Consider the following 23389-nt stretch of genomic DNA (forward strand, 5'->3'; position numbering starts at 1 on the left):
GGGTGTGTGGGTGTTGTGGTGGTGTGTCAGGTGTGGCTGGGTGTGTGGCTGGGTGTGTGGCTGGGTGTGTTGTGGGTGTGGCTGGGTGTGTTGTGGGTGTGGCTGGGTGTTGTGGTGGTGTGTTGTGGGTGTGGCTGGGTGTGTGGCTGGGTGTGTTGTGGGTGTGGCTGGGTGTGTTGTGGGTGTGGCTGGGTGTGTGGCTGGCTGGGTGTGTTGTGGGTGTGCTGGGGTGTGTGGTTGGGTGTGGTGGTGTGGTGTTGTGGGTGTGGTTGTGGTGGGTGTGGCTGGGTGTGGTGTGTGTGGTGGTGTGGCTGGGTGTGGCTGGGTGTGGCTGGGTGTGTGGCTGGGTGGCTGGGTGTGTGTGGCTGGGTGTTGTGGTGGTGGTGTGTGTGTGGTTGGGTGTTGTGGCTGGGTGTGGCTGGGTGTGTGGCTGTGTGGCTGGGTGTGTTGTGGGTGTGGCTGGGTGTGTGGCTGGGTGTGTTGTGGGTGTGGCTGGGTGTTGTGGTGGTGTGTTGTGGGTGTGGCTGGGTGTGTGGTTGGGTGTTGTGACTGGGTGTGTAGTTGGGTGTGTGGCTGGGTGTGGTTGGGTGTTGTGGCTGGGTGTGGTTGGGTGTTGTGGCTGGGTGTTGTGCCTGGGTGTGGCTGGGTGTGGCTAGGTGTGTTCTCAGAGCTACACATCACCTCACGGGCGAAGTGTATGGTCTAGGGTCTAACCTGTCTTCTGCCTCATTAAGCTGCATTAATTGGATGATAAGATAATTAGTTAAAATTATATTATATATATTATATCTCATATATTTTAATTATTTCCTATGATATTTCCTGTGAAGTTATGACATTGTGTTTGATAAAACTTGGTAGAATTGTATCAATATTGAGCTTCCGTAATTGGTGCTCCTTATTATGTGATTAGCAACCAATTAGTAAGCAATTAGGATGTTGTTTATTATGTAAATTGGTTTTATAAGGTATGTTGAGCCTAATGTGATTGTTTCCTCTGGCACATGATCCCGTGGGAACACCCTGGTGGCTCATAGTCATCACATCTACTCTTTCCTGTTGGTGATCAAGTGTTGTAACAGACAGCATGCAGAAGCGTCCATAAGACTTACCTTACTGTTGCTGTCATCATATAAGACCTTATTATGCATGCTAACAACACTTATCACGATACAGTACATTGATAGAGAGAAACACTCTTAATGTACAGTACAGGACACTATTACAGTATATCCTTCACTTTATATCAGTAGGCTCTTATGGTGTCAAGAGGAACAAAGAGTCAGTCAACTCACAGAGACTATTGCATGTTCAGAATCTAAATGCTTTGTTTCCTTACCAGGCAAAAAGGCCAAAGAAAGGGCAAGGAAGAAAGGTACAGTACTGCTTCTTATAGAACATAAACTGCAGGCTTTTGTATGTCATCTGCATCAACACCTCCTCTCTAGATGTTTATATAGTTGTAATGCCAAACATGTTATGATTGCAACATGAGCGTAAACATACAAAATACCTTCACATCCCCTACCACCATCATATGATACACTATATAAATATTATATATACTGTACAGTGCATATATATATTATATATATATATGTATATATGATTTATTTTATTTATAGACACATGTATACTGTATCTAGCCACTATGACGTTGAGTAATGTATAGTATTTTGTATGTTACGCCTGCACTTGTTATTGCCAGACTTGGCATCTTTACATTACACATGTTGGGAGGAGAAACACACTAGTCACCCGTGGCCTGCTGCATGAGTATGATTTTATTTACAAATCATTCTGCAACTTTCAAATATATACAAACATGGAAATTTCTATTGTAGGGCCTCCCACTAGCCTAGATGTTGTTGTGAGTGAGCTGGCCACGTGTCTGACCTGCTCACCACAGGGAGGGACCCGCTCATCCTCCCAGCATGTCCGGCAACTTGCATTCGCCTTTTCAATTTCTCTCAAGGTTCATTAATATTGTCACCTTTGGTCTCATAGCCTTGTGACTCATCTTGTTGTGTATAAACCAGGATAGGTTTTTATATATACTCACTTGTTTGTATTAGAATATTTTTAGATTTTCATGAGAACATATTTTTTTTAACATATTTTTGGGTACACCATTATGGTAGTAAAAATCAAAGTTACTTAATCCCTAGATGACTGTATGTGTTAGTGACCAAACTCCCCCTAAAAAGGTGAATGTAAAGTTAATCCCCTTCAGTATAAGAATAAATATTACAAACACAAGTTACCATATTTTGAGAGCTGTGGCCGGTGATGACACACTACTGCATCCGCTACTCTGCCCGGATATTTGCCTTAAGTGGAAAGTGGCCTTGTGTGCACTCAGCCTCTGTATATTGTAACGAACATCACCACCGGGTTATAAAGAGGACCCTCCACCACCTAATAGACTAGTACTGTACACGCCTGCTCGATTCTACGATGCTGCATAAGCCTCAGAGAGTGTGGAAGTTTCAAGCACCGCAAGGATTGTTTTAAAAGCTGGTTAGAGTAAATAACACTACCAGTAGATGATATTAGCAAGCCCCCCCCCCTCACCCCTCTCTCCTTCCCGTTTATCCAGTCCTTATTTTTTACAACCAGTATTGACCCCCCCACGCCCCCACTCCCCCCACTCCCCCCACTCCCCCTACTTACTACTTTACACACCTACTTTTGTCCTCGGTATCAATTCCCTATACTTTGGTTGCCTTTGCTCTATGCTCTTTCATCTATGTCTTTCTTTCAGTATATGTTATCTCCCACTTTTATCCATATTTATCTTGGAAGAAAAGATGTTTATCGTGCATGTCACACTCTCAAACCTACAGCCAAGAGGTAGTGTGGGATATATCTCTCTCTGTCTCTAGCCAGTAGGGAGGAGGTTTACTGCACAAAGGGCCTCTTTTATTCTCAAGATTATGCATGTCCACTTTGTCTGGGCACTTATCCTTTATCCACTTATTGGGCATCGTTCCTCCCAGCTTAAGCATGGCTCCACATACCCCATGCATCCTTAGGCATAGTTTTAAAGAATATACCTCTAGTCCCAATAGCTATACCTGTACTAGTATCCTATGGCATTTTGGTGTAGTGTTTATTATAGGAAGGTGAATTATTTTCTATCCCTATACGTTGATACTTATAGTCTGTCCTGGTGTTTTGATGTAGATAGAGTCATTGGTGATGTCGGGGAGGTGAAGTGAAGTATACAGTTAAACTTCCATCTAACGGACTATGTGGGAGAGGACAGTTCGTTATGTCAAAGTCCATTAGATATGACACTTCCATCTAACGGACTATGTGGGAGAGGACAGTTCGTTATATCAAAGTCCATTAGATATGACACTTCCATCTAACGGACTATGTGGGAGAGGACAGTTCGTTATGTCAAAGTTCATTAGATATGACACTTCCATCTAACGGATTATATAGTAATGGATAATCCGTTATATCGAGGGTTGCTAGATATCAAACCTCCAGTTAACTCACTATATGGGAGAGGGTATTCCGTTATATGGAGGCTTCACTGTGAGAACTAATTAGATGCTGTACCTGAGGATTCTAAATAAGTTTCCACCTGTTATTGCTGCTGGTGCTAGTGACGGTGTGAGGGTGGTGGCAGTCCTGGGGGTGTTTTTACCAATATACTGTGGACTATATAAATTCCAAAAGGTCTTGCTATATTCCAGCTATACACTATAGTTTATCTCTGCTATATATTTTTTTTTTACACATTTTAGAGTTAGTTGTTATTTTAGTATTGTGTTTCATATGGTATATTTTTTTTTAGGTAAATGTTAATCTAGTTTTACATTCACTAATCATGCGTCTCATTTCATCGTGCGTGTTGTGATTTTTTTTTAATTCAGTATAAAACAATTTCTGCTTTGATAAGAAACCTACTAAGTACAGCATCTATTTAACATCCAGAAGTTATGATATATATAAAAAAAAATTCAATTTGTTAAGCTAAGATTTTGTTAGTTGTGTGTGTATATCCTATAGTGAGCACAGGCACATGGCCACCAAAAAACTCTGAGCACATTAGTTTTATCCACCACGTAATTATTTCCCTGTGAGTGTTTTAAAGTACATCATGTTAGAGATGATACACGGCCACGCTGTCATTACACTTACCCTCCTCGATCACACTCAAGTCAATATAATCATGTTGGCTTTGATACCACGTCCGATGAGTAATATTTCCTCTCAACCATATTTTTAATTTCAAACTTCAATAATAATGTTACCCAGTAATATATTATACTATTTTTAAACACTACATACTCAAGAGAATTTAAACATATATTATAGAGAATTGGATCCCATGATTGTATTGACTTGAGAAGATCTTTATTGAAACAGCATCTGAGTCTACCCCCTCCCCCCCTCCCCCCAAGGCCAAGTTTAGCAGTGGTGGTGTTTTTGGACTTTATTTTAAGCCTAAGTATGTATATTAGTATATTATTTCTCCTCTGTCTCACTTTAAGACTTTATTAGACCTAAATGAATGGTAATTAGTGTGATTTATAAGACTAACATTCATTCCAGTCTGAAGATATTGCCATGTAAACAAGGCCGTATCGCTGTACACTCTAGTTGTTCCATAAATTAGCCCCCAGACCACTGCACTAAATAATAATATATTAAGTGGACACAAACTTGAAAACAAAGCTTCATTAACACGTATTATGTATATATATCGTGAAGTATTATAGAGCAGCATTATTAAAGACCAGTGTTTATAAGCCTCCGTAGCTTTTGTTCAGTGTAGCGTCCCTTCACTTGATCTGCAATCATTATTCCTCCTTTTATTTTATCCTTTATGCTACAAGACTGAGTTCGTAGGTACAGTAGAGTACAGTAACAGCTCCCTAGGGTTACAGTAGTTGTAGTACATGTAACTTAGGGTGTAGAGAGTTGTTTGTTAAACCTTTAAGAAAAACAGTCTGGAAGGAGCACGTTCTCAACCATACCCAAGGTGGATGACAGCATTCCCGTAGAGCTTTAAGCGAATATAGCATCACTGGCTTTAAGAGTTAAGCCAGCATAATCTGACTCACAAATGAAGATGTTAGGGCCATGGCTAACACCTTTTTTTGATATCATTAACCATGAAGCCATTGTATGTAACTTTAGCCATATGAAGAGTCAAGGCCCACGCTTAATGTCTTCATCAGCTGTAGTTCTTCCCTCCTTCCCCACAACGCACACAGACTACGCTTAAACGCTTACTGTGTAGACCAGTTTTAGCTGCTTGTTCCTATCCCTTAGTGCAGTAGATGCTGATAATTACAGATTCTTGGTAACTCGTGGTGATAATTGCACCAAGATCACCAGTGGTTCACAATCACCCATCATGATAACAAAAGCCATTATCACCGTCTCATTGTTAGCGGTGTGTTGTGAACTACCCGGTCGTCTCAGGTACATTATAATTCATGGTAACTTAAGGACTGTAATTATCCTTTGCTCATGACCGTCACGTTAATAGTGTGGTTGAATGTGGTCAGTGATAATATCTGGTCCTTTAACTGGTCCTTAATTCGGTCATTAACTAGTCATTAACTGTAACTGACTGGCTTCTAGGGTGCATTAACTGATGGTCTTTTGATTATAATATTTACAGTCAATCATGGTAACTGTTGGATCACGATACATGGTAACTGACCTCCTCATTATACTCACCAGACCACAGTCAAGCATTATTAGTTCACATACATTAATCATACTTGTACAATTGCTTAGATAATTTATTAAACCTTAACTCGTAAATATATATTAGACCAATAAACTAACTTAACCACATTTTACCACTATTATACTGTAACTGTTCATGCCTAGACCCAGGTTATATTAATCATGGAACAATTCATAAAAAAAAAAAAATTATAAACCATTACCCATGATTATCAATAATTACCTAAACACAATAATTATAATACTGGACCAAATTAATCATTGCTGAGTCAGAATTAATTAGTGTTGTTGTTGATGTTGTACCAAAGATCATGTGAGTGTTTTTATTGTCAGTAATTTGTCTTAACATTTCCCTACTGTTGTCGTACTTGTCATTGGTCCATGAGTATCGCCAATTCACTCAATCTGTGATAGTTATTTACTGTATTATGGCCAGTGTTAGAAAAATTACCACGAACGATTCGATTACACCATATTTGTCATTTGAAAGCAGAGTGACACTAGCCTAACCTAACCTAGCCTAGCATAGCCTACTCTAACCTAACCAAACCAAACCTAGTAACCTAAGTGAAGTAATGGTTTGGTTAAGTTAGGTTTGGTTACTTTGTGTCACTTGAAGAAGAGTCAAATGATGGTGTTGTAGCCTTGTTTATCTGTGGTTATATTAATTATTATATTTTTCTAACGGTGGCCATTTTTGCTGATTTGCCTATTAAGATCGTTCATTCATTTTGCCTCTGTGCTGTCCAGTGATATCTCTCTCTCTCTCTCTCTCTCTCTCTCTCTCTCTCTCTCTCTCTCTCTCTCTCTCTCTCTCTCTCTCTCTCTCTCTCTCTCTCTCTCTCTCTCTCTCTCTCTCTCTCTCTCTCTCTCTCTCTCTCTCTCTCTCTCTCGCTCTCTCTCTCTCTCTCCTCTCTCTCTCTCTCTCTCTCTCTCTCTCTCTCTCTCTCTCTCTCTCTCTCTCTCTCTCTCTCTCTCTCTCTCTCTCTCTCCTCTCTCTCTCTCTCTCTCTCTCTCTCTCTCTCTCTCTCTCTCTGTCTCCTCTCTCTCTCTCTCTCTCTCTCTCTCTCTCTCTCTCTCTCGCTCTCGCTCTCTCCCGCTCTCTCTCTCTCTCTCTCTCTCTCTCTCTCTCTCTCTCTCTCTCTGTCTCTCTCTCTCTCTCTCTCTCTCTCTCTCTCTCTCTCTCTCTCTCTCTCTCTCTCTTTCTCTCTCTGTCTCTTTCTCTCTGTCTCTCTCTCTCTCGCTCTCGCCTCTCGCTCTCGCTCTCTCTCTCTCTCTCTCTCTCTCTCTCTCTCTCGCTCTCGCTCTCGCTCTCTCTCTCTCTCTCTCTCTCTCTCTCTCTCTCTCTCTCTCTCTCTCTCTCTCTCGCTCTCTCTCTCTCTCTCTCTTTCCTCTCTCTCTCTGTCTCTCTCTCTCTCTCTCTCTCTGTCTCTCTCTCTCTCTCTCTCTCTCTCTATGGATCTTTTACTTTTTAATTATGTAGAAGAATTAGTCTTTTTAACTTCTTACAATAGTCTGTGATACCCCTACCCCCCTCTCTCTCTCTCTCCCCCTCTCTCACCTTTCCCCCCTCACCTCCCCTCCCTCACCCCCCTCCTACACCTCATTAAACTATAAGGAGTGTAAGGGCTTGTTCTACCCCCCCTTGTTAATTATTGTATCTTTCCTACCTGTGTTACTGAAGACCTGGCCTAGTTAGTTATGTAGGTCGTCCACTGCCTCTCCTTCGGGTAGTTTCAACACACCTCCTTCGTTATTTCTGTAGGTAAACCTTAAGTTGGTTCCTTATTATTTATTTGGAGGGGTTACTTTGGAGATGATTGTACTGTTTTACCTTGTGCCCTCTCTATGGTGTGTGGTTAAGTGTTAGGACCTGTGCCCTCTCCATAGTCAGTGTAGGACCTGTGCCCTCTCTATGGTGTGTGGTTAAGTGTTAGGACCTGTGCCCTCTCCATAGTCAGTGTAGGACCTGTGCCCTCTCTATGGTGTGTGGTTAAGTGTTAGGACCTGTGCCCTCTCCATAGTCAGTGTAGGACCTGTGCCCTCTCTATGGTGTGTGGTTAAGTGTTAGGACCTGTGCCCTCTCCATAGTCAGTGTAGGACCTGTGCCCTCTCTATGGTGTGTGGTTAAGTGTTAGGACCTGTGCCCTCTCGGTAGTCAGTGTAGGACCTGTGCCTTTCTCAGTAGTCAGTGCAGGACCTGTGCCTCTCTCAGTAGTCAGTATAGGACCTGTGCCTCAGTAGTCAGTGTGCAGGACCTGTGCTCCTCAGTAGCCAGTATAGACCTGTGCCTCTAGTAGTCAAGTGGTATTCTCAGTAGTCAGTGCAGGACCTGTGCCTCTCAGTAGTCAGTATAGGACCCAGTCAGTGTGCAGGACCTGTGCCCTTCTATGGTGTGGTTATGTTAGGACCTGTGCCCTGCCATGGTGTGTGTGGTTATGTTAGGACCTGTGCCCTTCGGTGGTCAGTAGGACCTGTGCCTTCAGTAGTCAGTGCAGGACCTGTGCCCTCTCAGTAGTCAGTAGGACCTTGCACCAGTAGTCAGGTGCGCTCTCTCAGTAGTCGCGCAGTGACCTTGTGCCTCTCAGTAGTCAGTATAGGACCTGTGCCCTCTCAGTAGTCAGTGCAGGACCTGTGCCCTCTCAGTAGTCAGTATAGGACCCAGCCCTCTAGTAGTCAGTGTAGGACCCAGCCTTCTCAGTGGTCAGTGCAGGACCTGTGCCCTCTCGGTGTCAGTGTGACCCAGTCAGTGCAGGACCCAGCCCTCTAGTCAGTGTGTAGGACCCAGCTCAGTAGTCAGTGCAGGACCTGTGCCCTCTCAGTAGTCAGTATAGGACCCAGTTCTCTTAGTAGTCAGTGTAGACCTGTTCTCTCAGTAGTCAGTGTAGGACCTGTGCTCCCTCTCAGTAGTCAGTGTAGGGACCTGTCTTCCTCGGTAGTCAGTGTAGACCTGTGCCCTCTCAGTAGTCAGTGTGACCTGTGCCCTCTCAGTAACAAAGTGTAGGACCTGGACCTGTGCCCTCTCAGTAGTCAGTGTAGGACCTGTGCCCCTCTCAGTAGTCAGTGTAGGACCCATGCCCCTCTCAGTGGTCAGTGTAGGACTCCAGCTCTCTCAGTAGTCAGTGTAGACCTGTGCCTCTCAGTAGTCAGTGTAGGACCTGTGCCCTCTCAGTAGTCAGTGTAGGACCTGTGCCCTCTCAGTAGTCAGTGTAGGACCTGTGCCCTCTCAGTAAAGTCATAATACTCATGGCCATTTGTCCTCCACAATTTAGAAGGAAGAACCTTGGAGGTGCTGTCCGTCCGTCTGATCAGCGAGCATTGAACTTTGAGAGCCAGTGTGAAGTATAGCCTCGATCATGGCCTAAAGCCTCGATCTATGGCCTAAAGCCTCGATCATGGCCTAAAGCCTCGATCATGGCCTCCAAAGCCTCGATCTATGGCCTAAAGCCTCGATCTTGGCTTCCAAAGCCTCGATCTATGGCCTAAAAGCCCTGGATCTATGGCTCCAAAGCCCTCGATCATGGCCTAAAGCCCGATCTATGGCCCAAAAGTCGGATCTTGGCCAAAGTTCGATCTATGGCCCAAAGCCCTCGATCATATTTCCAAAGCCCTCGATCTATGGCTCCAAAGCCCCGATCTATGGCCCAAAGCCTCGATCATGGCCTAAAGCCTCGATCTATGGCTCTAAAGCCTCGATCTATGGCCTAAAAGCCCGATCTACGGCCTAAAGCCCGATCATGGCCTCAAAGTCTCGATCTGGCGGCCTTTAAGCCTCGATCTATATTTCCAAAGCTCTCCGATCTATGGCCTAAAGCCCTGATTCTATGGCCTAAAGTTCGATCTATGGCCTAAAGCCTCGATCTATGGCCCAAAGTCCTCGATCATGGGTCTAAAAGCCCGATCTAGGCTCAAAGCTCGATCTATGGCTCAAAGCCTCGATCTATGGCTCAAAGCCTCGATCTTTGAGGCCCAAAAGCCCTCGATCTATGGCTCAAACCTCGATCATGGCCCAAAGCCCTCGATCTATGACCTCGATCATACCCAAAGCCTCGATCTTGGCTTCCAAAGCCCTCGATCTATGGCCCAAAGCCTCGATGGCTTCCAAAGCCTCGATCATGGCCTAAAGCCCCGATCATGGCCTAAAGCCTCGATCTATGGCCTAAAGCCTCGATCATGGCCTAAAGCCTCGATCATGGCCTAAAGCCTCGATCTATGACCTAAACCTCGATCATGGCCTAAAACCTCGATCTATGACCTAAACCTCGATCATGGCCTAAAGCCTCGATCTATGGCCTAAAGCCTCGATCATGGCCTAAAGCCTCGATCTATGGCCTAAAGCCTCGATCATGGCCTAAAGCCTCGATCATGGCCTAAAGCCTCGATCTATGGCCTAAAAGCCCGATCTATGGCTCAAAAGCCTCGATCTGGCGGCTCCAAAGCCTCGATCTATGGCTTCCAAACCTGATCATCATGGCCTAAAGCCTCGATTCATGACTCCAAACTCGATCTATGGCCTAAAGCCTCGATCATGGCCTAAAGCCTCGATCATGGCCTAAAGCCTCGATCTATGACCTAAACCTCGATCATGGCCTAAAACCTCGATCTATGACCTAAACCTCGATCATGGCCTAAAGCCTCGATCTATGGCCTAAAGCCTCGATCATGGCCTAAAGCCTCGATCTATGGCCTAAAGCCTCGATCATGGCCTAAAGCCTCGATCATGGCCTAAAGCCTCGATCTATGGCCTAAATTCGACTTCCATGGATCCTCTGGGATCAGTAAAATGTCTTCTCATTTTAGGGAGTTGGGACCGCTTGTGTTTACCAGAATGGGACCTGGCTCATGGGGATATTGTCACTGAAAATTTATGGTCCCTCAGGAAGTGTTGTGGTCCCTGAGGAAGTGTTGTGGTCCCTGAGGAAGTGTTGTGGTCCCTGAGGAAGTGTTGTGGTCCCTCAGGAAGTGTTGTGGTCCCTCGAGAAATGTTGAAGTCCCTCGGGATTTTGTCAGAGGAGAGTCTTGAGGTCTCTCCTATTTCTGAATTAGACCTTAGGATGCACATTAGCCCTCCAGCCAAGCGCAGCCCAGCATAACCTAACCTAACCTAATCTTGTTTTGTGAAGACTTGAGGCTCTCTCTCTCTCTCTCTCTCTCTCATTCATCAATTTTTGTGCATATACTTTATCTCTGTTTCCTTCCTTCTCTCTTTTATCAGACTTTATCCTCATTCCCTCTTCATCATCCTTTGCCCTTCTTCCTTCTTTATCTGCCTTTATTCTCCTTCCTTCTTTATCACTCTTTTTGTCTCCTCCTCCCAGTAATATAAGGCTTCCTAATCACTTTTTCACTTCGTTCCAAAGCCTGTCAATTCCTTCCTTCTCTCCCTCGTTTTATCACTCTATATTTCTTCCCCTCCTTCATATTTTACCTTCCTCTCTGCTTTGGGTTTATCATAGTTTCCCCCTCCCTCATTTCATCACACTCTCCCTCTTCCTTCTTCCTCCTCACACTAGTTTCATCTCACTCTCCCTCTTCCTTCCTCCTCCTCACACTAGTTTCATCACCTGGCCTCATCACACCTTCCTCCTCCTCCCTTCCTCCTCCTCACACTAGTTTCATCCACTTCCTCCCCTCACACTTCATCACACTCTCCCCCCTCCCCACACTAGTTTCATCACACTCTCCTTCCTTCCTCCTCCTCACACTAGTTTCATCCACACTCTCCCTCTTCCTCCTCCTCCCACACTAGTCTCATCTCACCTCTCCTCCCTTCCTTCCACACTCATTTCATCACACTAGTTTCATCACACTCTCTCCTCCTCCTCACACTAGTTTCATCTCACTCTTCCTCCTCCTCACACTAGTTTCATCTCACTCTCCTCTTCCTTCCTCCTCCTCACACTAGTTTCATCACACTCTTCCTTCCTCCCCCTCACACCAAGGCTCATCTCACCTCCCTCTTCCTCCTCACACCAGTTTCATCACACCTCCTCTTCCTCCTCACACTAGCCTTCCTCCTCCTCACACTAGTTTCATCTCACTCTCCACTCCTCTCCTCCTCCTCCTCACACCTAGTTCATCACACTCTCCCTCTTCCTTCTTCCTCCCACTACATCACACCTCCTCTTCCTCCTCCCTCACACACACTGTTTCATCACACTTCTCTCTTCTCCTTCCTTCCTCCTCCTCACACTCTACATCACACTTCCTTCTTCCTCCTCACACTAGTTTCATCACACTCTCTTCCTTCCTCCTCCTCACACCTAGTTTCATCTCTCACTCATCCTTCCTCCCTCCTCACACTAGTTTCATCACCATCACACACATCACACCTCCCTCTTCTCCTCCTCTTCATCTCACTCACCCTCCTCACACTAGTTTCATCACACCTCCCCTTCCTTCTTCCTCCCTCACACTAGTTTCACTCACACATCACACTCTCCTCTTCCTTCCTCCTCCTCACACTAGTTTCATCTCACTCTCCTCTCCTTCCTCCTCCTCACACTAGTTTCATCACACTCTCCTCTTCCTTCTTCCTCCTCACACTAGTTTCATCACACCTCCTCTTCCTCCTCCTCACACTAGTTTCATTCACTCTCCTCTCCTTCCTCCTCCTCACACTAGTTTCATCTCACTCTCTCTTCTTCTTCCTCCTCACACTTTTCATCACACTCTCTCTTCCTTCCTCCTCCTCACACTAGTTTCATCACACTCTCCTTCTTCCTTCCTCCTCCTCACACTAGTTTCATCACACTCTCCCTCTTCCTTCCTCCTCCTCACACTAGTTTCATCTCACTCTCTCTCCACAAACCCTCCTTTTCATGTTCTCCCTCTGAACTAAATCATTAATCTCAAAAAGGCAGCCAAATCCATTAACAATATGATCAGCCTTAACATTGATCAGCCTTATCATTGATCAGCCTTAACATTGATCAGCCTTAACATTGATCAGACTTAACAATGATCAGCCTTAACATTGATCGGATAAAACATTGATCAGATTCAACATTGATCAACCTCTCATCCTAAATACTAACTAGCTATTAAGTTGATTTAATAACACGCACCCCATGCCTCTGTCTAGTTCTTGTTGTTACAGGTGGGTGTGAGGAGACAGGGGCAGGGGTAGGGAGGAGACAGGGGTGGGTGTGAGGGGGATGGGTGTAGGTGGGTGTGGGTGCAGGTGGGTGTAGACAGGTGTAGGGAGGTGGGGTGGGGGGAGAGGGAGACAGGTGTGGGGTGGAGTGTGTAGGGAGCAGGGAGACAGGGGTGTACAGGTGGGGTGCAGGGAGACAGGTGGGTGTAGGGTGGGGTGTAGGGAGAGGTGGGCAGGTGGGTGTAGATAGGTGTAGGGACAGGGTGTAGGGGAGACAGGTGGGGTATAGGGACATGGGGTGGGTGTAGGAGGGGTGTAGGTGGGTACAGGGGCAGAGGAAGACAGGTGGGTGCAGGGAGGTGGGTGTAGGAGACAGGTGGGTGTAGGAGACAGGTGGGGTAGGGAGAGACAGGTGGGTGTAGGAGACAGGGAGACAGGTGGGGTGCAGGAGACAGGTGGGTGTAGGAGACAGGGTGGGTGTAGGAGGGAGACAGGTGGGCATGTGGGGGAGACAGGTGGGTGTAGGGACAGGTGGGTGTAGGGAGACAGGGTGGGTGGGTGTGTAGGGAGGTGGGTGTAGGAGATGTGTGGGTGGAGGGGGTGTAGGGGAGGGTGGGATGTAGGAGACAGGGAGACAGTGGGTGTGCAAACAGGTGTATAGGAGACAGGTGGGTGTAGGGAGACAGGTGGGGTGTAGGAGATAGGTGTAGGAGACAGGTGGGTGGCAGGTGGGGTGTAGGAGATAGGGGTGGGTACAGGAGACAGGTGGGTAGGAGACAGGTGGGTGTAGGAGACAGGTGGGTGTGGAGATAGGTGGGTATAGGAGACAGGTGGGTGCAGGGAGACAGGTGGGGTGCAGGAGACAGGTGGGTGTAGGAGACAGGCAGAACACAGGGGTGCAGGAGACAGGTGTGGGGTGGGGGAGACAGGTGTGGGTGTAGGGAGGAGACAGGTGGGCAGGTGGGTGTAGTGGGGTATGGAGACAGGTGGGGGAGAGACAGATGGGGTGTAGGGAGAGGGGTAGGGAGACAGGTGGTGGGGTGTAGGGAGACAGGTGGGTGTAGGAGACAGGTGGATGTAGGAGACAGGTGGGTGTACATGTGGGTGTAGGAGACAGGTGGGGTGTGTAGGAGACAGGGTGGAAGGGAGGGGAGACAGGTGGGTGTAGGGACAGGTGGGTGGGGAGCACAGGTGTGTAGGGAGACAGTTGGTGGGGAAACAGGTGGGGTATGGGTGGGTGTAGGGGACAGGGTGGGTGTAGGAGACAGGTGGGGTGTAGGGTGACAGGTGGGTGTGGGGACAGGTGGGTGTAGGAGACAGGTGGGTGTAGGGATAGGTGTGGGATAGGTGGGCATAGAAAGGGTGGGGTGTAGGAGACAGGTGGGTGTAGGAGAGCAGGTGCATAGGAGACAGGGGTGTAGGGAGAGGTGGGTGTAGGGAGATAGGGGGTGTAGGGACAGGGTGTAGGGAGACAGGGGGTATAGAAGACAGGTGTGGGGTGTAGGAGACAGGTGGGTGGGGAGACAGGTGGGTATAGGAGACAGGTGGGGTGTGTAGGAGACAGGTGGGTGTAGGGAGAGGTGGGTGTGGGATAGGTGGAGGGGAGGAGACAGGTGGGTGTAGGAGACAGGTGGGTGGAGATGGGTGGGGTGGGTGGGAGTAGGGCTGGGTGGGACAGGTGGTGTGGGATGGGTGGGGTGTAGGGATGGGTGGGTGGGTGTAGGAGACAGGTGGGTGTATGGGTGAGGGTGTAGGGGAGACAGGGTGGGTGTGTGGGAGACGGTGGGGTGGGTGGTGTAGGACAGGTGGGGTGGGTGGGTGTGGAGGTGGGGTGGGTGTGGAGGAGACAGGTGGGTGTAGGTGGGTGTGGTGTGTAGGACAGGTGGGTGTAGGAGACAGGTGGGTGCAGGTGGGTGTGGAGACAGGGTGGGTGTGGGAGACAGATGGGTGGGTGGGGACAGGTGGGGTGTAGGAGACAGGGTGTAGGAGACAGGTGTGGGTGGGTAGGGAGATAGGTGGGCATAGGGACAGGTGAGGTGTGGTGGGAGGTGGGCAGGTGTGGGTGTGTAGGAGACAGGGGGTGTAGGAGACAGGGGTGGGGTGTAGGGGACAGGTGATGCAGGGGAGACAGGTGTGGGAGGTGGGTGAGCAGGGAGGTGTAGGGAGACAGGTGTGTAGGGAGACAGGTGGGTGTAGGGAGACAGGGTGGTAGGTGGGTGGAGGAGATAGGTGTGGGTATAGGAGCAGGTGGGCTGTAGGAGACAGGTGGATGTAGGGAGGAGGAGACAGGTGGGTGTGGATGTAGGAGACAGGTGGGGTGTAGGAGACAGGGTGGGTATAGGAGACAGGTGGGTGTAGGGAGACAGGTGGGTGAGGAGACAGGTGTGTGTAGGTGAGGTGTAGGGAGATAGGTGGTGTAGGAGACAGGGTGTAGGAGACAGGGTGGTGGAGGGTGGGTATTGGAGACAGGTGGGTGTAGGAGACAGGTGGGCATTGGACAGGTGGGTGCAGGGGAGACAGGTGGTGAGGAGACAGGGACAGGGTGGGTGGGTAGGGAGATAGGGTGGGGAGACAGGTGGGTGTAGGAGACAGGGTAGGGGAGACAGGTGGGTGTGGTGGAGGAGACAGGTGTGTAGGAGACAGGTGGGTGAGACAGGTGGGGTGTACAGGTGGGTGTGAGGAGATAGGTGGGCACGGGTGGGGTGTAGGAGACAGGTGGGTATTGGAGACAGGGTGGGGTGTAGGGTGACAGGGGTGTAGGGACAGGTGGATGGGAGACAGGTGGGGTAGGACAGGTGGGTGTAGGAGATAGGTGGGGTGTAGGAGACAGGTGGGTGTACAGGTGGGTGTGGGAGACAGGTGGGTGTAGGGAGACAGGGTGGGTGGGAGACAGGTGGGTGTAGGTGACAGGTGGGTGGGGAGATGGTGGGTGTAGACAGGTGGGGTGTAGGAGACAGGTGGGTGTAGGAGACAGGGGGTGGGGAGACAGGTGGGTGGGGTGACAGGGAGTGTAGGAGACAGGTGGGTAGGAGACAGGTGGTAGGGAGACAGTGTGTAGGAGACAGGTGGGTGTAGGAGACAGACAGGTGGAGACAGGTGTAGGGAGACAGGTGGGGTGTAGGGAGACAGGTGGATGTAGGGAGACAGGTGGGGTGTAGGGAGACAGGTGGGTGTAGGTGACAGGGGTGTGGTAGGGGAGACAGGTGGGTGTGAGGGTGAGGTGAGACAGGTGGGTGTAGGAGACAGGGAGGGAGACAGGTGGGTGTGGGAGAGAGATAGGTGGGGACAGTGGATGTAGGACAGGTGGGTAGGGAGGAGACAGGTGGGGTGTAGACAGGTGGGAGTAGGGAGACAGGTGTGGGAGACAGGGTGTGAGGAGACAGGTGATGGGAGACAGGTGGGTGACAGGTGGGTGTGTAGGGGAGACAGGGCGGCGTAGGGAGACAGGTGGGGTGGGTGAGGGAGGGGTGGGTGTGGGAGAGGGATAGGTGAGGGTAGCAGGCGGGTGTGGGGAGACAGGTGGGTAAGAGAGACAGGGTGGGTGTAGGGGACAGATGGGTGTAGGGAGACAGGTGGATGGGTGTAGAGGTGGGGGTGTAGGAGACAGGTGGGGTGTAGGGAGACAGGTGGGTGTACAGGTGTGAGAGAGCATGTGTGTGTAGGGGGGGTCAGAGACAGGTGGGGACAGGTGGGTGTAGAGGAGACAGGTGGGTTTAGGAGACAGGGGTGTGAGGAGGTGGGTGTAGGAGACAGGTGGGTGTAGGGAGACAGGTGGGGTGTAGGAGACAGGCGGGGTGTAGGAGACAGGTGGGTGTGTAGGGAGACAGGTGGGTAGGGTGGGTGTAGGAGACAGGTGGGTGTAAGAGAGATAGGTGGGTGTAGGAGACAGGTGGGGTGAGAGACAGGTGGGGTGGTGGGACAGGCGGGTGTAGTGACAGGTGAGGGGAGACAGGTGTGCAAATATATAGGGACAGGTGGGTGTGGGGACAGGTGGGTGTGGGAGACAGGCGGGTGTAGGGTGACAGGTGGGTGTAGGGAGACAGGCGACAGTAGGGAGACAGGTGGGTGTGGTGGAGACAGGGTGGGTGTAAGAGAGATAGGTGGGTTTAGGGAGACAGGTGGGTGGGTGAGAGATAGGTGGGGTGAGGGAGACAGGTGGGTGTAGGGAGACAGGTGGTTGTAGGAGACAGGTGGGTGTAGGTGACAGGTGAGTGTAGGACAGGTGGGTGTAGGAGACAGGTGGGTGTAGAGACAGGCGGGGTGTAGGTGACAGGTGGTGTGAGGAGACAGGTGGGTTTAGGGAGACAGGTGGGTGGGAAGAGAGATAGGTGGGGTGTAGGGAGACAGGTGGGTGTGTAGGGGAGGGGGTGAGGAGACAGGGGTGGTGGAGGACAGGTGTGGGGTGTACAGGCGGGTGTAGGTGACAGGTGAGTGTAGGGGAGACAGGTGGTGGGTGTAGGAGACAGGCGGGTGTAGGGGACAGGTGGTGTAGGAGACAGGTGGGGTTTAGGGAGACAGGGTGTAAGAGAGATAGGTGGGTGTAGGGACAGGTGGGTGTAAGAGAGATAGGTGGGTGTAGGGGAGACAGGTGGTGTGGGAGACAGGTGGGTGTAAGGAGACAGGTGGGGTGGAGACAGGCGACAGGTGGGTGTAGGAGACAGGTGTGTAGGGTGGGGTGTAGGAGACAGGTGGGTGTAAGAGAGATGGGTGAGGGGTGACAGGTGAGGGGACAGGTGGGTGTGGAGACAGGTGGGGTGTATGGGAGGGGAGACAGGTGGTGTGTGTAGGGGAGACAGGGTGGGTGTGGGAGAGACAGGTGGGTGTGAGACAGTAGGAGACAGGGTGGGTGTAGGACAGGTGGGTGTAGGAGACAGGTGGGTGTGGGAGACAGAGAGATGAGGTGTAGGAGACAGGTGGGGTGTAGGGAGACAGGTGGGTGTGAGGTGGTGATGTGTGGAGACAGGGGGGTGTAGGAGACAGGTGGGGTGGGGACAGGCGGGTAAGGAGACAGGTGGGTGTAGGAGACAGGTGGGTGTAGGAGACAGGTGGGTGTAAGAGATAGGTGGGTGTAGGAGACAGGTGGGTGTAGGAGACAGGTGGGTGTGGGTGTTTCAGTAGTGAGTGTAACAGGCAAGTGGGTGTGGGTAGCGTGGGTGGTGGTGCCCGGCTCACTGTGTGGGTTGTCTCTCCCTCAGCTATGGACCCAGTGCTTCCCACCGGCCCGTGTGGCAAAGGGGAGACTGGTCAAGCTTCAGCCTCCACTATTGGGGCTGGAGGCTTGGATGCTGCCCCTTCCTCCTCCCTCTCTCAACCTTCCTCCTTCACGGGCACCATGTCGGCCGCCCGCCCAAGTCTCTCCACTGTTAAGCTCCTCAATACTGTCACGTTTGAGACTATCGAATCTGGCACTGACAAAGATGATGATGATGATGATGATGAGTGTCTGGACTCGTCGATGCCAACTTTCAGATCCAACCTTCTTACCGCCACTGCCTCAGAGACTGTAGACTCCGGCATTGGCAATGATGAATTAGGTGCTGAAAATAGCATTTCTAGATTTCTTAGTAGAAGTGATGATTCTAGAATTGAGTCAAGTGACACTCTGAGCGAAACAGATGTGGACAGATCGTCGTTTAGATTTAGTTTTCGAACGCCATTGTCACAAAAACCTACTGAACTCACATCCCCAGCTAGTGATGTGAAGGCCTTTACGTGGAACTCTGAACACTGTGTCTCAACCTATGCAACAACCCAATCTAGCCCCACAGTTACCCTTGTTACTACAAAATTTGCTTCATTATCAGTGTCGTCCCCAGATAAGGAACTCCCTTGTAAATCTTTCCCTGAAACCTCCAGTCCAAGTGCCACGCCCTCCTCAGGGATATTCAACATCAAACTCCTCAAAGAAAACCTTTTGAGAGAAAGTGAAGGACTAGACCCCCTGCAGCCATCACCTAACTTGGAGGATTCATCTTCTACCTGTAGTTACCTAACGCTCTCTGGCTCTAGTGGCTTCTTCTCCAAGTCCAATGCTACCGACGAGGTACCGTCCCCTAAGACCTCGCCGACAGCTGAGACAGAATACCCCACTGAAGTCAATGGTGATGTGCCCTCCAGCACGTTCAGCTTCCTGAGGTCTCCTGCACGGTCTGAGCCTACGGTCCATGACACTCCCTCACTGCAGGAAGCCACCACTGACGTCACAGACCAACCTTCAAGTACAGAATCATTTGGACGTACAAGGTTTTCTTTTCTCACCAAAGCTTACCTTCCACCTATGGACAGTGCAAGTGAGGAGAACGGGACTACAACGGAGCTCAGGTGGTCACCCTCCTCAGAGAAACCCATCTCGTCGCCTACATCAGGATTCACCTTCTCGTTCTCAAGGACCAGTGAAGCCTCCGCCACCACGCTCACCAGTGCCACCGTCACCCCCGTCGTCACCTCGTCTACAGCTTCCCCGCCTCCAGATAAATCCAGATTTTTCTCCTTCCTAAACCTAAGACATTCCCCAGAGTCAGTATCACCTCCCTCGCCATCTCGTAGTACTGGCGAGAAAGTGTCACCCCCTGGAAGTAGTCACAAGCTCAAACCGGAAGGAAAAGACAAAGTATGTGATGCTCAAGAAGTTAAAGATGAAAAATCTGACAAACTTCTTTCAGAAAAGATACGCAAAAGGGACACAGAGACCAATCAATCAGGAGAACAAAAGAAAGGTAACCCTATCACCCCTAAGGACTGCACTTTGCTTGAGTGTTCCAACTGCTCTCTTATCACTTGAAAATTTACCTCCATTTTGGTATTGAACACTCAAGCAAAGGCCGATAGAAATGTATGTACAAGTCACAGTAGGATGACACTGTAATGATGTTAAGCGATATTGTACCTTTAGTATGAACAAGACACTAGTGCCATGGGTCAGTAAGCTCTTAGAATATACTGTACAGTAGTCATGCACTAAACAGTAGATGTGATCAACTAATGACAATGAATTTTGTAAGCATTGAAAACTGGCCTATTATTTTGATTTTTAGGTTAGAAAAAAAAATAATATTTTCTATGTAAGAGAAACAGTATTTTTGTTCTGTTTGTATCACTGTACTTCACAATATTCTTTATATATATATTTTTTTTTAACCCCCCTCGTATAAGCACGCTAAGCTCGTATTAACTACATCAGAATATTTATACATGTTCCCTCCTTTATTTCTGAGCGTACACCCCCACCCACCACAGCCCCCTCCCCGAGTAGTGTGTTTTGGTTGGGTTAGAGTTCCCACAGTAGTAGTAGTTCTAGCCATAACAACACCCATGGACACGATCCCTCGCCTGACGGGTTTCCTTACAGACCTCGAGGAAACGGAAGCCCAAGAGTTGCAGAGGAAACTGGAAATACTAAACCACATCATGGACCAGGAGACACTCGGGGCACCAGGGGCAACCAGAAACCCTCAGCTCAACCTCATGTGTGAGTGTGAGTGTGTTAGGAGGTGTGGGCTGTTTTGGGGTGCGTTGAGGGTGTGGTGTGTAGGTGTGTTAGACTTAGAGAATATGTGGGATGTTAGCAGGTTTGTGAGGGTGTTAGAGGGTGTGGTGTGTAGGTGTGGTGTTAAAGGGTGTGGTGTGTAGGTGTGGTGTTAAAGGGTGTGGTGTGTAGGTGTGGTGTTAAAGGGTGTGGTATTTGAGGGTGTGGTGTGTAGGAGAAACATAATGAGCTGTGGTATGAGAAGAGGGACGAGTTTTGGGGAAGTGGAATGATGAAGTACTATAGCTTGTGTTGTCCAGGTGTGGCGGTGAATGAATGAGTGAAGGAAGGAATGAATGAATGAGTGAAGGAATGAATGAATTAATGAGTGAAGGAATGAATGAATGAATGAGTGAAGGAAGGAATGAATGAATGAATGAATGAGTGAAGGAAGGAATGAATGAGTGAATGAATGAATGAATGAATGAATGAATGAGTGAAGGAAGGAATGAATGAGTGAATGAATGAATGAATGAGTGAAGGAATGAATGAATGAGAATGAATGCATGAATGAATGAGTGAATGAATGAATGAATGAGTGAATGAATGAGTGAAGGAATGAATGAGTGAATGAATGAATGAATGAATGAGTGAAGGAATGAATGAGAATGAATGAATGAGTGAATGAATGAGTAGGTGGGTGATTGATAAGATAGATTTAATTAGAGATAATCACTTTTCCACTAAAATATGATAAGATAATATAGCCTTAATGTATATATTTCACTAACTTAATAGCTAAGCAAGGAGATGTTGGCAATATTGTAAGTACTGAACAAAGTTACTATATTGTGAATTAATGCCTATATACAGTACTTTATACTCTAATGAAAAAGATTGATAATTAACTGTATGTGTGGGGAAATATATCCACTTTTATATTTACTGTAGTGTAGTGTAGTGTATATTCTGTATCTTGGGAATTTGGGACACCTTGCTTGTAGGACACCTCTTACCTGATGTAGACATGTAATTAACCATATGTAGACTCATTACAGTATGTATTGTTATTATTGTGTAATTCATTGTTTGGTTAATGAGGATTGTTAGTTTTGTTCACAGTTGTTCATAGGTTATTTTTTGTGATTAAAGATATATTTCATGGTATATTAATAATGATGTTTGTAAAAGTCTTTTGTTACCTCAAGATATAATGTGTTCTGTAGAGTAAATTATAAACAGAGGAGAATAATGAACTAGAGAGATAATGAACTTAATCACCTCTGGTTATAATGATTATGATAGGTTATATAGGTAAAAAAAAATAGGTAAATTTATGGGTACAAGTAAATGTCAGGTTCAGAATTCCTCATAATATCTGTTTACTGACATCCTTCTTCCTCTCACAGCCGGGATGTCAGAAGACAGCGACTACAAGAGTGACGTCAACTACCCCGTGGGCCAGCACCCCAACTCCTCCGCCTCGCAGTTCCTCGCCGTCGCCAACCAGATGTCCACGCCACAGAGATCCTTAGAAACTAGTAGAGAAAATTCATACGAGATGGACGATGGTGGTGGCGGGGAGCAGAGTCTACAGGAAGGCTACAGTGAAGGATATGACACCATGGTGGGAGACAAGAGCAGCACCGGCTATTACGACAGTTACACCATAGAACACAACAGGAAGAACGAAGGTCACGCGAGTTCGGGCGGTGCCGAAGAAGATCTGTTCTACAATAGCCGACCAAACAACAGGAAAGATTATAGGTGCAGTTGTTGTCGGTGTTGTGTTTCTGTTATCTGGCCTAAGACTATATATAGAGGCTTTCTTCCTGGCTTTTTAGTTTCCAAAGTCTGCATAGTTTAAGAACAAAAAAAAATAATATCTGGGATTCAATAAGCATCTGACTCTCAGTAAGCAACCAAACACTACTTAAATTTTGACAATATTTTTCGAGAAGAACGATAACTGGAGTAGTCTTTCTCTTTGATTCTAATGTATATGTGAACTATATATTATATGTTGTAGTCTTCTCGCGTGTACCTGTAACCTTAGCTAACTGACTTTTCCATAAGCTTGGTATTTTCTGTGTTTGAAGATGCCTAGGAGGGGGCGTTCCAGGCTAGCCATACGTCGTCCACGCTCACCCATCTGCTGTACTCATATCAGAATGTAGTTAACACTTTATCTGATTCAATTAACCGAGAGTTTATTGTTTGAGAAATTTATAAAAAGTCGTTTATAGAGAGAATATAACAGCCGATTTTTCGTTCCTTACATAAAATTTTTAGTTGGTGAGTTTTATAAAGTTTCTGGTACCTTATGTGTATTTGGTACTGCTGGGGATGTTGTTTGTGCCGTGCCCTGCTGGCCTGGATTGCCCCGCATGAGTAAGAAGGGAGTGACTGATCGTGCCTCTCTCGTCCTGTCCTTGTCCCTGTAGGTATCGCCCGGATCCGTGGGATGACAATATCAGGTACTGGGACGCAATCGTGCCACACCTTGCGCATGTCCTCGCTCACCAGTTCTGCCTCTCCTCTAAAGCTTTCACTTTTCAACACAGTTATTACAGACATATATGCATGTTGTATACATACTAATTTGTGTTATTTTTTCTTAGCTCTTTCAGTCTTCAGTATTCACCTGTCACACCTTAGCATGTCATATTGTATTGCTATTTTTTTAAGCTCTCTCTGCCTCCTCCACTAAAGCTCTTGATACTTCAAATTCATATATTCCAATGTTTTTATTCAAGTTTTTAATTAATCCACCTTTTGAACCTCAGGTCTTCCCAACCAAGTCCAATAAACTCTTGAGATATATCTATTGTCTGCAGTTTTGCCATTATTGTCTTGGCCAACATTAAGTACAATTTTGCTAATAGTCTTGTGCTTCTCTTAACTCAAGCTTTATTCCCCAACAAACAAATCCTATTAATGCATTTTTCACTTATTATAATTTTTCTATAATAGTTTTTGATTATAGTGACATGTTCTCTTTTATGCAGTACGAGCTACATGCCTATATGCTTCTATAACACATATGTAACACGTAACACCACACTTAACACCACACTCTCTCTCGGTTCTTATATATCACCACTGTACAA

General features: G+C 47.6%; 1 protein-coding gene across 1 annotated transcript in view; it reads left to right on the forward strand.

The window, feature by feature from the left end:
- The window catches only part of LOC121865276, a gene marked incomplete at its 5' end in the record, with an annotated part of 105981 nt that overhangs the window by 30314 nt on the left and 52278 nt on the right, over nt 1–23389 (forward strand). The window contains 5 exon segments of the mRNA XM_042364631.1: nt 1343–1375; nt 18010–19530; nt 20163–20288; nt 21689–22046; nt 22724–22756. Of these exon segments, the coding sequence (XP_042220565.1) occupies nt 1343–1375; nt 18010–19530; nt 20163–20288; nt 21689–22046; nt 22724–22756 (2071 nt within the window).

This window comes from Homarus americanus, unplaced genomic scaffold (assembly GCF_018991925.1).
Source record: "Homarus americanus isolate GMGI-L3 unplaced genomic scaffold, GMGI_Hamer_2.0 scaffold48830, whole genome shotgun sequence".
NCBI classification, from domain to species: Eukaryota; Metazoa; Arthropoda; class Malacostraca; order Decapoda; family Nephropidae; genus Homarus; species Homarus americanus.